The sequence below is a fragment of the Pongo abelii genome, chromosome 17 (genome assembly GCF_028885655.2).
Source record: "Pongo abelii isolate AG06213 chromosome 17, NHGRI_mPonAbe1-v2.0_pri, whole genome shotgun sequence".
Taxonomy (NCBI): Eukaryota; Metazoa; Chordata; class Mammalia; order Primates; family Hominidae; genus Pongo; species Pongo abelii.
The window spans coordinates 74,124,814-74,136,930 of NC_072002.2; the positions used below are offsets into that span (position 1 = coordinate 74,124,814).

Here is a 12,117-nt window from a genome sequence, read left to right on the forward strand (position 1 = left end):
CAAGAGTGCTGGCACATAGTAAGCCTTCAATAATTATTAGCTATTGATATTTTCGTGATCATTTTCCAAGGGCTTGTCTCTGAAATCTGGGTATGGCTCACTCTGTTGATGCCTGGAGAGATGGTTTAGAAGAAAATCTATTCTCATCTGAAACTAAACAGTAGAAGAGGAAGGAGAAGTAGCAGAAAAACTCATAGGGAAAGAACTGAAAAACAGCACAGAGGAGACGAAATGGATAATCTTGGCAATGATCTAAGGGAAGTGAAGAAGATGTTGACGGTGGCATGCTCAACGTCACAGGTGCCCAAGACTGCGGTAAGAAGGAGGACAGGGCAATTGTGGTACTCATTTGGAGCCCATGAAGTTGGAAGTTCTGTAAATAAATCATCCCTAGGGAATGAAATGATGAAACAAATGATAGGCCAAACACACATTCATTCTGGTTTTGTTTTGTTTTGTTTTCTTGCTAAGAGGTGATAGCACATGGGCTGCTCCATCCGTCTCCCCCAAGGAGACATCCTTGTGAGGGAAAGTGCAGATATTACTCCCTACCTCTTGGGGGAAATAATTTATTCAGTAAATTTTTACTGATCAGCCTACTGTGTGCAAGGTACCATCTGGAGGTCTAGGGGTACACAGCCCTGGTTATGCAATAGCCTCTTAGACCCGCAGAGAAAGGACTGGAAACTATGATGAGGCTTCCCATATTCCCAGCTCCAGCATGGTCATCCTTTTCCCAAGTCGGTTTCAGGAACCGGAGAACAGCCAGGGAATTTCGGGGAAATGGGGACAGCGATTACAATCCATATTGCGTCATGCCAGGGTCTTGGTACTTTACACAAAGCCTTTGCAGGTGATCTTATTCCATCTTTCCCACCTTCCAGAGAGACGGTTTATTTAGACGAGGAAAGGGGACTGGGAGCTTTACTAATTTGCTCAGGACCGACAGACAGTAGCCAGTTGATGCTAATTAAGGCTCTGGCGGCATCATCCTGAAAGCACGCTTAGGGACGGGGGTTGTGGGGTGGACGCCCCCCCCCCCCCCAGGACCTGTTGGCGGGCATCCAGGTTCTGCTGGTGGTGGCCAGCTTCCAGTGTCAACGGTGGATATCGAGCACGCTCAGGCGGGAGTCCGGGACTCTCCTTCTTCCGAGAGTCTCAGGAGCTTGTGAAGCGGGCTGAGATTTCGGGATTCCTTCTTCGCCCTAGAGCCGGCGCCAAAGAACTGCAGATACTGTCCAGGGCACGCCCGTAAGAACTAGCTCTCCGGGAGGTGGCGTAGGGCGCTCCAGGACACTCTCCGAGCGCGGCACTTCACCAGACGCGCCTTCTACCGAACTCTGGGTTGGCGAGTGTGGAGCGAATTGGGGAGGTTAGAGAGTCTCGAGGCTCCGAAAAGGAAAAGCATCTCTTTGCCTCAGTTCTTGTACCGCTAGTCATCAACCCTGGGTGTTAGGGACTGGCACCTAACTGGAGATCTACCTGGTGAGCTGAGAGGAGTCCTTAGGAGAGCCGGGACGCGAGGGGCCAGGGGACACTTCGCTCTCGCCCTAGGGAAGGTGGTCTTGACGCTTTCTATTGAAGTCAAACTTGAAAATATCAGCTGCCGCTGGACTATGGGGCTAGCGGGGGAACTGGGAGCGCGCTAGCGGCTGAGCCTTAGCCCCATCCACTCCGGACCCCACGCGCGCACGCCGGCTCCAGGGAAGGGTGCCTCGGGTCTAGGCCGCCGAAGCGTTCCGAATGGGGACGATTCTCCGCTGCAGCGAAGTGTCCCTAGAATTTTCACAAGGAAACCCTGAGCTTCTTCGCAGTCCTCCTCTTTCCCTGACCCACCCTGTCTGTCAACGCACCCTCCTCCCGTACCCCAGTGTTCACTCCTCTCCCCAAGTCCTGAGCGTGCTTAAACAGAGTTGAAACAAAACAAGCATGTCTTTAATTCTCCTCTCAAATAGTTTGAAACTACTTATACAAAAGTTTCTCAAACTCTATTTTTTCCGCCTCCCCTGCTTCCCTGTTATGGTTATCTGGGGGTCTCCAAGCCTCCTGGGAATGGCCAAGTTTAGGAGCTTCAGCCTGTTTGGGCCTGGAGGCTCCAGCGCCTGCAGGGATGGGAGCGGCGTGGCCAGCGGGGCCCGGCAGCCTGTTGCCCTCCAGCTGCAGGGCTGAGGTCCGCGAAGTGTGTTGAGGCGGCCAGAGGGCCTCTCCTCAGGCCTGAAAGTCGCCCTTCTCCCCGTGCGTCGGGAGCAGGCGCATGGCCCTGAACTATGCCTGGCGGATGGCTTGCAGGCAACAGGGAAAGAGGGGCCGAGTTGCGGGGGGGGTCCCTGGGAGAGAGGATGCGGGTACGGTGCGGTCGGCCCGGAGTCGGATCGCAAGACGGTCCCCAGTGCCCCTAAAGGGCCTGCCACGGCTTCCCGATGGCCTGGATGTGCTCCTTGGCTTTCAGACGCAGCGCCGCGATGCTGCTGTTGCGCGGGTCCGCCTCGTCCAGCGGGAACTTGTCCCCGAAGCCGGGCCCGCACGGGTAGGAGGGCGGAGGCGGCGCGAGAGGCTGCAGGCCGGGGCCCAACGGCGGAGAGTTCAGGAAGGGCGGCGGCGGCGGCGGTGGCGTGTAGCTGGCAGGCAGGCTCTGCGCCGGAGGCCCGAAGCCCGGCAGGCTCTGCAGCGCCGTGGCGCCCCCGCCCGGCAGCGGCGGCCCGAGCCAGGACTCCAGCGGCAGCGCGCCCCCAGCCGGCCCGCCACCGCTGCCCGGGCCCGCCCCGAGGGGCGACAGCGTCGCCGAGGGCGGGGAACGGCTGAAGGAGAGGAGGGGCGAGTCCTGCAGCTTCATGGAGGACACTTCCAGCTTCTCCTGCCGCCGCCACTTAGCCCGTCGGTTCTGGAACCACACCTGCAGGGGAGAGCACAGGGGCCGTCGGGCGGCAGCGGAGGTTGCGGCCGCGTCCCCAACCCTGAGCCGGTTCAGCCCGGCGGGCTCCACTCTGTCCCCCTCAAATAAAACTAGGGGCGCAACTGTTATGCACCTGCCGAGAGAGGCCCGGATCTTCCTTCCTTCCACCCACTCCGACTCCTCCCACCCCGCATTCTCTTTTCTTTTCCATCCCCTTTCTCTCTCTCTCTCTCTTTTTTTTTTTTTTTTTTTGCCTCTTCTCTCCATTATCGCCTCTTCTGAGTCTCTTTGTCCCATCCTAGTCCTCCGTGGCGTCCCACCCTTTTCTCTGTTTATCCATAGCTGTGGTTGTATCTGTTTCCAACTCCCAGTGCGCAGCAGAAGCTCAGAAAAAAAAAGTGAATTTAACTCTGCAATCGGATCGTAGAACTTTGAAACGAGACCTCACCAATTTTCTGTGACCTGCCAGTTGGCAGCCCCTCCTAACAGTTTAGACTTGCCTCTTCTCTGTATGGTACAGCTCTAAGTTGCTGTATTTTGGTCTCAGACTTTCTCTGCTTTACCTACCCTTTGTCTCTAAATATAGGTATAAATAAATATTGTTAAGTAGTGTAATTGGCAAGAATGGGCGTTAAAATTCAGCTCTTTTCACGGATTACTGGTTATGATAACTAGATAGGAGCAAGTGGGGTTTATTTTGCTCCAAGCATATTTGAATTGCTGCTCTAATATTTTTATTTTTATTTAATTGATATCTGCTTACTATTTCTGCTGTTTGTTATTACTTTCAAAGAGTACAATCATTCCAGTCTATTATATCTACTTTTACATTACAAAGTTAATTTTGACATTACCCTAAGACCTTAGCTCAATGACAAGGTTTTTTGCTTCTTCTTTATTTATACAAAGCCCTTGCCAAGAGTAACATCGGGTTCTTCCAATGAAACTTCATTACTGATTTGATAAAAGCGCTGGAAAATGTGTAATTACATTTTCCCTACCAGTTCCACCTTCACAGGCAAAACAGAGAATCCGTTTAGTAGAGAACACAAAAGAACTTCAGCCAAACTGGTGGCTTTAGTGCTATATTTATGAAGGGAAATAGGGAGATTGTTGCAACCTCAGAAGGGAGAAAGTAGTTTTCAGTCAATAAGGGCAGGGGACCCCCGAGAAGAGCTGAAAGAACAGCAATCCAGCACCTAAGCACCGCAGGGCAAGTGTGTGAGAGGCTGCAATTAGGGAGAAAAAGAGAAACAACGAAAGTGTAAGTACCCTTTACCATCGTAGAAAAGATTCATCTGCATATCTAAGGCCTCAAGTCTCCCTGAAATATTAGATATTTGCCAACAGTAGAGAAAAGAAACACTGATTTGGGTGAGGGCTCCTGTCCCACCACCTCCTCGGCTTCCCTGTCTGTCCCACTCCATTCCCTACCACATTGGCTGTAACCTTCAGATCCAGTGTCCCAGGTTATAGACTGAATGATTGAGGTCGGTTATTGCAACGCTCTACTGCTGCCCTCAGTGCGGGAGATCCTGCCTCGTATCTCTACCATCTGATTACATCATAGTCATGTGTTACGAATGACCATTGCTGGGTGCTGTGCTGGCCCTGTGGTCACAAAGAAGTCACAGACACTGTTATCAAGAATCTCACAACTTAGAGGAGAAGCCAAAACCCCTGAACAAGTAACGAGGGAGGATGCAGGTGGGCTCAGGTGCCCAGGGAGATGAGTCTGCTTTGCTTGGATTCTGTAGGGTACTGGAAGGCTTTGCCTCTCCTCTTTCTCTTGTATTCATTCCCTCTCCCATCCTTCCTTTTTTGAAAGCAGGTGATAAAATTTCCACCCCCTTCAGTGAAATCATTGCAGCTTTACTGCCCCAAGTTAGGAGACATTGAACTGTCCTTGCTGGTTAATCCCAAGTCACATTAGGGAATTATATTTTTTAAGCCATGACTTTTACTCATTACTTTCAACTCTTAAACTAAGCAGAAAAGAAAAAGCAGCAGCTTGTCCTCTTTTACTTTTAAGACATGGATAAAAGCTCCTAACACTTGAGTATTCTCATTTCCTGGAAATCTAATTTATTAGACAAACACAAAAATCCCGTCTTAGTTCCACTGCCTTTCAGATGCAGTGAAATTTGTTCCCAATGTCTCTCTTTCAGCCCTCTGTAAACTCTCCCAATTTGGAAATCCTCCCAGATTTTTCACAGATGACTAGCAAATATTTAAGGCTTTCAAATATTTTAATGATCAGGGATTAAAGATAATTCAGCTTTAATTAAAGCGAAAACCCCTTTACAATAAAAAGAAAAGGCCTTTGCGGCGAGAAGTTTGGTTGGATGTGCACCAGAAAACGAAAAGTCAGTTTCTTAAATAAATCCACCCAAACTTTCAACTGCGAGGTGCCAGGCCCTTCGCAAGGAAACAGGGTTTTCGTTTTCAACTCGGTATGCGCAGCTAGTGACGAGGGTGGCATTTGGGGCCCCAATCCTGTCACCCTCGATCACTACCTGCATTCCCTTTCCACTCAGCAACCCCCAATCCCTTCCTGGCTATGTCTACTGAGCTGTCGGCTTCTTCATCTTGCAAGTCATTCCCATCTTCTATTTTGAGTTTAGAAGAGGGAAACCCCCAAAGGGGAGCTCGTGCTACAAACTGGAACAGACTGCTTGAAGGGTGGTGCACAGGGAACATCGAAGATCTGTGCCTCTCCCTTGGGACTCTGGGCGTGCCATTCGAGGAAGGACAGTAATAAATGCATGGACACCCGTGAATTCCGAGAAGCATTGTCTGCAATTTGGGCCTCGGGCCCTCCCGGATCCCAGTTCCTCAACCTGGGCGCTTTACCTGGACCCGGACCTCGGGTAAGTTGACCTTGCCGGCCAGCTCCTCGCGGCTGTACACGTCCGGGTAGTGGGACTTCTCGAACGCGCGCTCCAGCTCATGCAGCTGGTACGTGGTGAAAGTCGTGCGGTTCCGCCGATGCTTTTTCTTGGGCTGTTCCTCCTCTGACAGTTTCGCTTCGCCGGTGGCTGGCCCGACGGGCAGCCCTGGGCTCGGCCGTACCTCCCCGGGCTCCTTGGGGCAGTAGGGGCGAGGGCCTGGGGCGACGAGGCCCGGGAGGGTCAGATACACTCCCCAAAGCACCCTTGGGCCGACCTCGCCTCGCCGTGGGCACTGGCCAGCCCGCCTGCGGGCTCCGAGATGGCCCGGGGAGGTCCGGGGTGAGGGCGGCGATGGGTCCTAAGCTTTCTCTGAATGCAAATTGGAAGCTCCCTCCATAGACAGAGTCCCCAACCCCGCGCCCAGGTGCCTTAATAAAAGTTAAGGAAGGGGCGCTCTCGTCTGGCCAACTCCTAAGCTCGGGCGCCCGAAGGGCCTCGCACAGCCAGGGGTGAGCACTCACCTTCGTACTCGGGGGCGGGCGCCGGGGCTGGCGGCGGGGAGGGCTCGGCGCCTTCCTCTGGCGCCTTGGGGCAGGCGGGCCGCGCGCCCAGCCTCCTATCCCGCTCCTTCGCGCCCCGGGCGTTCCGCTCCGCCGGGAAGGTGCTGAGGATCCCGTCGTCCTTGGTAAACCCCAGGATGGCCTCGATGCTGTGCAATCGCGAGGTGCTCCCGCCCGGGCTGCGGAGCAGGTGGCCCGCAAGCGAGAAGCTCCCGTCGGCCATGGCTGGCGCGCAGCCCGGCAGGTGCATGGGGAGCGCCGGGAGGCGGGAGGGCGCCTTGGAGACGGAGAGGAGAGGCTCGAAGCCGGGTCTTCCCAAGTGCGGCGGTGCAACCCGACGGGTCCCGACCCTAGGTCAAGCTCCGCGGGCGAAGCCCGCCCGGGCTGCGCACGCTGGGGGTGGCGGAGCGCTCAGCCGGCTGCCGCCTTAGTTCCAGAAGTCGGAAGTTCGGGCTCTGGGTAGCTGGGGCTCTCTGCCCTAAAGGCGGGGAGCCAACTGGCCCTCGGCTCCTCCCCTCTCGCCCTGGACCCAGCCCCTTCTCTCGGCCCCTCCCTCCACAGAGGGGCGTGTCCTCACCCGGCACAGCCGCAGGGTCCTCTCGTGGCCACCCCCAGGCCGGCACTAGGAATATTCCCCTCCCACCTCTTGATCCGTTTTAAGCTTTACAAACACACTCCGGGGATTGGCGGCGGGATGCTTGACGGGCTCGGGAACTTGGTCGCGGCGCACCCCTAGTCCTGCCTCAGTGGGGCCGACGCCCCTGGGCTCATCTCTCCCCTTGCGTTTGTCTCCCTCTACTTCGGGCTTACCCTCTCATTTCAGACTACCCCCTGGGGGTCACCTCCCTTCTTGGACGCACCCCTCCCCAGCTTCAGACTCGCCCCTCTAGCCCCCTCTGGCTCACCTCTGCGGGGCCGCCACCCTGGCCTGTGCCCCCTGGAAGCGCCGAGGCCCAGCCGAAGGCTTCCCAGCCCCGCACTCGTCCCAGTTTGAATTTCCCCTCGCTGGCTCCCTTTTCTGGACCCACTCCTTTCTTGGCCCGGTTGTACGAAGTCCCGGACCTCGCGTTTAGTTTGTCCGTCTATATCTGTTTTAACTCCTCCCAGTACCCTCGGACTTGAGCGCCGGCAGCCTCCCTCCCTCCCCGCAGCGCCCACCCCAGGGCCATTTATGTCCGCAAGTCCGGTGACCTCTAGCGCCCGATCGCCCAGCAGGAGACTGGGAGCCCCGAGTAGGATGTGCCGCCTGGCTCAGGTCCCGCAGGAGACCCACCTGGAGTTCCTCGCTCCCACCCCCTGTCCTGCGGGGAGGGCGGGCTCCTTTACTGATGAGCAGCGGCGTCGCGCTCCCGCCTCCCTCCAACACTCCGGGCCAAGGAGATGGCCCAGAGCTGGCTGGGGAAGGACCTTCTCCCGGGGAAGAGGCCTCGCACCTCCCCGAGGGTTCAGGAGTAATTGGCTTGCAGTTCTTTCTCCTTTGGACTCCCTCGAGGCTTCCGTGGCCCACAGTGACTGATCGGCCACTTAGAAAGATGACTTGATAGGGTGAGTGTGTTTCACCTCCCGCAGCGAGGATGGACAATGGCGCTGTGAACGTCGCACCCCTCAAATCTGAAGCGAGATCCGAGGTGGGCGCTTGGCCTTCCCTGAACTGGTGGCCTGAACCGTGAATTAAAATGCTTTCCTATAAAAGCTCAAGGACCTAGAGGAAAACATCCCTAAAATCTCCTTTTCAGTAGGCGCTCTGATCTCCACAGCAGGGGTGTCTTCTTTATCCCGCTTGCGTTCAGACAAGCGTTTGCTGCGTCCCTTTAGAGGGCAAGGCAACCGTCGAGAGCCACGTCGTGGGCATCAAACAAATTGGGAAAGGCCAGGGCCGTTGGCCTGGTGGAGTTTAACGTCCATTCTGGAAGACAAGACAAAGGAAGAGGGAAAACACACATCCTCAGATCCCCCACCTTTAAATTGGTGTTAGAAGGATATTTGCGGAGGACAAGTCAATTTCTTAAGGATCATTCAATGGTTAATTCCCGGTGATGGGCATATCTACTTTTAATAAAACTATATAACCGCAAACTAAAATAAGGGCAAGCATGTGACTGCAGGAGATAGAAATTGAACTAATTCAAGTCAGAAATTATTTTTGAAGAAAAAAGCTAAATTAATGAAAGTTAATCGCACTTTACAGTGTTCACATATTACTTTATTTATTTATTATTTATTTGTTTGTTTATTTTAGAGACAGGGTCCCTCTCTGTTGCCCAGACTGGAGTGCAGTGCCGTGATGTTGGCTCACTGCAGCCTGGAACTCCTGGGCTCAAGCAGTTCTCTCAACATGTCGCTTTGTAGGTTTCAGAATCTTCTCACGTTCTTCATGTCATCTGATCTTCACAACCTTGTGACGTGAGCAGGACAGACATATTGGTCCCCATTTTACAGAAGAGGAAACTGAGGCTCAAAGTGATACAGCTATTAAGTGGAGGGGTCAGGACTAGAACTCAGGCCACTGACTCCTTGTCCAGTGTTTTCTGCCTGCAGCTCATTTGTAATTATTATTGTAGTGTGTGATCTTTTTGAAAAGAATCAAAGCCCATCTTAGCCTGCAGTCTGTCTTTAATCCTTCCCTGAGACTGGATTCTGCATCTAAGAGGCGGAGGTAGAAGCAGTTTAGCTCCCAGAAGAAATAGTCAGAGCCTATAGAGAGTGGGCTTTGGGTACTGGCACCCAGGGCAAATTAACAAACCCTCTGGAAAGTCCCCTGACAGACCAGGTTTTGTCTCCTCCTCCACCTTTCCAGGGCCCACAAATGGCCTGGTGGCACCCGAAAAGGTCTGACTGCCAGTGACAGAGACCAGGTGGCTGATGTGCTGAGGTGGTGGTGATCAGAGGGCAGCCATGGGGATAATTAATTGGTATTTGTCGTTCCCCCTCTGACCGAGTATGCTTCTTATGCAAACTTCCCCAATATTAAATTGATCTCGATAATCACCGCTAAACAAAGATTGGCAGCGTTTTCTTAAGCTCCTGCGCACACGCTGCTAAGGGGTTTATGGCCTTGTTTTCCAAAGTTAATTCCTCTGGAACTGCCCAGCTCCTCCTAATAAGTCCAGGTGAGGTTAGCTTTTATTTACTGTTTATTTCAGAGTCTGGGGAAAAAAGCAGAAAAGACTTCAACAGCCACTGGCGAGGGCAGGGGTGGTGGTGATGGGGGTGGGGGAGACAGGGCAGAGGAGGACAAGGGGGAGTTGGGGCTTCCTTTGTGCAGGACATAAAGAGCTAGTCAGTACCATTGTGGGCACGGCGGAGGGTACTCCAAGCAATCAGCCGGGGGTCATTGTTAGGGGCTAATCTACGTGTGTATTTCCCAAGAACTCGATTAGGGAAGATGAATGGACTGGGCCATGTCCCTAATTCTTCTAGCATGAAGCTGCATTTTTCCAGCAGTTAGGCTAGCTCATAATCAGCCCTGCTTCAGCAACAGTAAGGAGCCTGGCTTCTGAACCCCACCTCTGATTAATTCATTAATTCATTAGATGGATCAAAGAAAACCCCCTCCTTCCATCCCCCACCTGCACCCAACCTTAGACATAGCTAAAGCCCCATTAAACTTGGGATGGTTGGGAGACACACATTTCCAAAAGTGAGGAAGTTGTAGTATAAAGCGGCTCCTTGATCGTGGCTGTATGGAGAAGGTCCAATTTCTGGAAGTATTCTGGATGAACAGTCTCACCTACAACACGGAAGAGACACGCATACCCCTGTGCACTGGAGAGGGAGAGCGGTGAATTAAGGACATTCAGCCACAGCCTCCAGTCATTTCACCTCTCAGCGATGTTTTACATTAGGGTGAAAATGTCTGTGGAAAGGCCTATGACATATCAATTCATAAAGTGTATCAAATCAACTTGATTGTCTGCATGTAGATTGTCCCCATAGCAGATGTATTTTAATCCTGGAATAACTACCCCTGTGTCATTCCACATTCGAGGACCTCCTCCTCCCACTGGCTGATACATGTGCAAGAAAGGCAACTTACTTTTAGTTTTAGCCAGAGCAAAACACAACTTATATAATCACTAAACACGCACACACACCATACACACACACTGAAGTTCAACAAATTCAATTGTCAAGAATTAAGAATACATACAAGAGCTACTATTTATTGAATACTAAGTATATGTCGGTGGGTATATGCCATACGCTTTTGAGTATTATTTTACATGAATTACCCAATTTAGTTCTTACAATAATCCTATGATGTAGATGCTGCTATTATTATTATTATTAGAGACAGAGTCTGGCTCTGTTGCCCAGGCTGGAGTGCAGTAGCATGATTACAGCTCACTGCAGCCTCAATCTCTTGGGCTCAAGCATCCTCCCACCTCAGCTTCCTGCAAAGCTGGGACTACAGGTGCAGGCCATCACATCCAGCTAATTTTTGTATTTTTTTGTAGAGATGGGTTTTCGCCGTGTTGCCCAGGCTGGTCGTTAACTCCTGGGCTCAAGCAATGTTCCTGCCTTAGCCTCCAAAAATGCTGGGATTACAGGCTTGAGCCACCGCACCTGGCCAGTAGACACTATTATTATCCCTACTTTACAGATAAGGAAACTGAAATACAGAGAGGTTCTGTAACATGTCCAAGGTCACACAGCTGGTTTCAAGTAGAGCCAGGATCTGAACCTAGGTGCTTTACTCAGGAATTTTTCCTTCTGCCCACCACGTGTGCTACCCCCAACACGGTATGTGTATTAACATGCACTATTAATTCTCCAGTGGCCATAAGAGAACCAGCAGACAAATTAAAGCAAGAACATTTGGGAGTCAAAGGTAACAAGAATAATATAGTTCAGAGTGATGTGGGGATGAGAAAGGCATGATGGATGGCCTATAATTTATTAAGTCATTTAAGATGGTTACAGATTTGCTTAAAAAAAAATAATAAGTATACCATTCAACTTTCCAAGGCTATCTCATGAAGTTTAGGGAGTTTTCCCTGTTCTGAGTTTCAAATCACTTTCAGTGGTTTGTGAACAATATATATTTAAGCATCTAAAAGATATTTTTGAGCATTGGCCTTTGATGCTGTGAATTCTCCCCTATATTGTATTATATATTGCATATCATGGGCGAGTTGCTGGCAATGGTTGCAAAAATATCACTAGCTAATATCACTAGTCTTTTTAATACTGACATTGCATCCAGAGATAAAATACACTATGCTTGTTTATCTCTCACTACCAGATCTCCCTCATTTATGAAACATTAACTACTTGAAGCAACCCACAAGGTGTATCAGAAAAATGTTCTTAGAGGTGCCTACCAGGACTCCATTTTTACATGTGGGCAACTAACAATGAATATCCTTGGCCACTTTCATAAATATATGACCTTGACACATATGATAAAGACGTTCCCAGTATAGTAGTTTACCTCTTACTATGACAATCTGGATATTCTATAGTATTTTCAGACTAGATTGAAGCAAATGTTGATATAAGGATAGTGTAGTGAATAATAACCCCATCAGATAATCGTGGCTGAAAGACCATAAACCAACAAAGAGATGGGCCTCATGTAGACATTATGGGTTTAATTGAGAGCCCTCTCAGACAGGCACATGGAAGCAAACATTTCATCTCGTCACAAGACGAAATGAAGGGCAGTTGGGAGCTGTTGTTTCCCAGCAGTAATACCCTGTTTGAAAGCCTTCCTTTCACCTAAAAATAGGGACCACAGCTCTCTGCAGACCATCCAGCAATTAGCAAGAAG

General features: G+C 51.3%; 1 protein-coding gene across 1 annotated transcript; it reads right to left on the bottom strand.

Annotated features, from left to right (window-relative positions):
- Positions 1–440: 440 nt before the first annotated feature.
- On the bottom strand, positions 441–6,842 carry RAX (retina and anterior neural fold homeobox). The gene is made up of 3 exons (XM_024236038.3): positions 6,306–6,842; positions 5,747–6,000; positions 441–2,893 (listed from the first exon to the last, which is right to left on the bottom strand). The coding sequence occupies exons 1-3, from the start codon at positions 6,592–6,594 to the stop codon at positions 2,396–2,398; spliced, it is 1,041 nt and encodes a 346-aa protein (XP_024091806.2). The 5' UTR covers positions 6,595–6,842; the 3' UTR covers positions 441–2,395.
- Positions 6,843–12,117: the final 5,275 nt, after the last annotated feature.

Bases quoted from the DNA above. Each gene is read 5' to 3' on its own strand.
- RAX (XM_024236038.3), bottom strand. From the start codon at position 6,594: ATGCACCTGCCGGGCTGCGCGCCAGCCATGGCCGACGGGAGCTTCTCG. The intron at 6,001-6,305 runs GTGAGTGCTCAC...TCGTCGCCCCAG, and splicing joins GCCCGCCCCCGAGTACGAAG to GCCCTCGCCCCTACTGCCCC. The intron at 2,894-5,746 runs GTAAAGCGCCCA...TCTCCCCTGCAG, and splicing joins TACCCGAGGTCCGGGTCCAG to GTGTGGTTCCAGAACCGACG.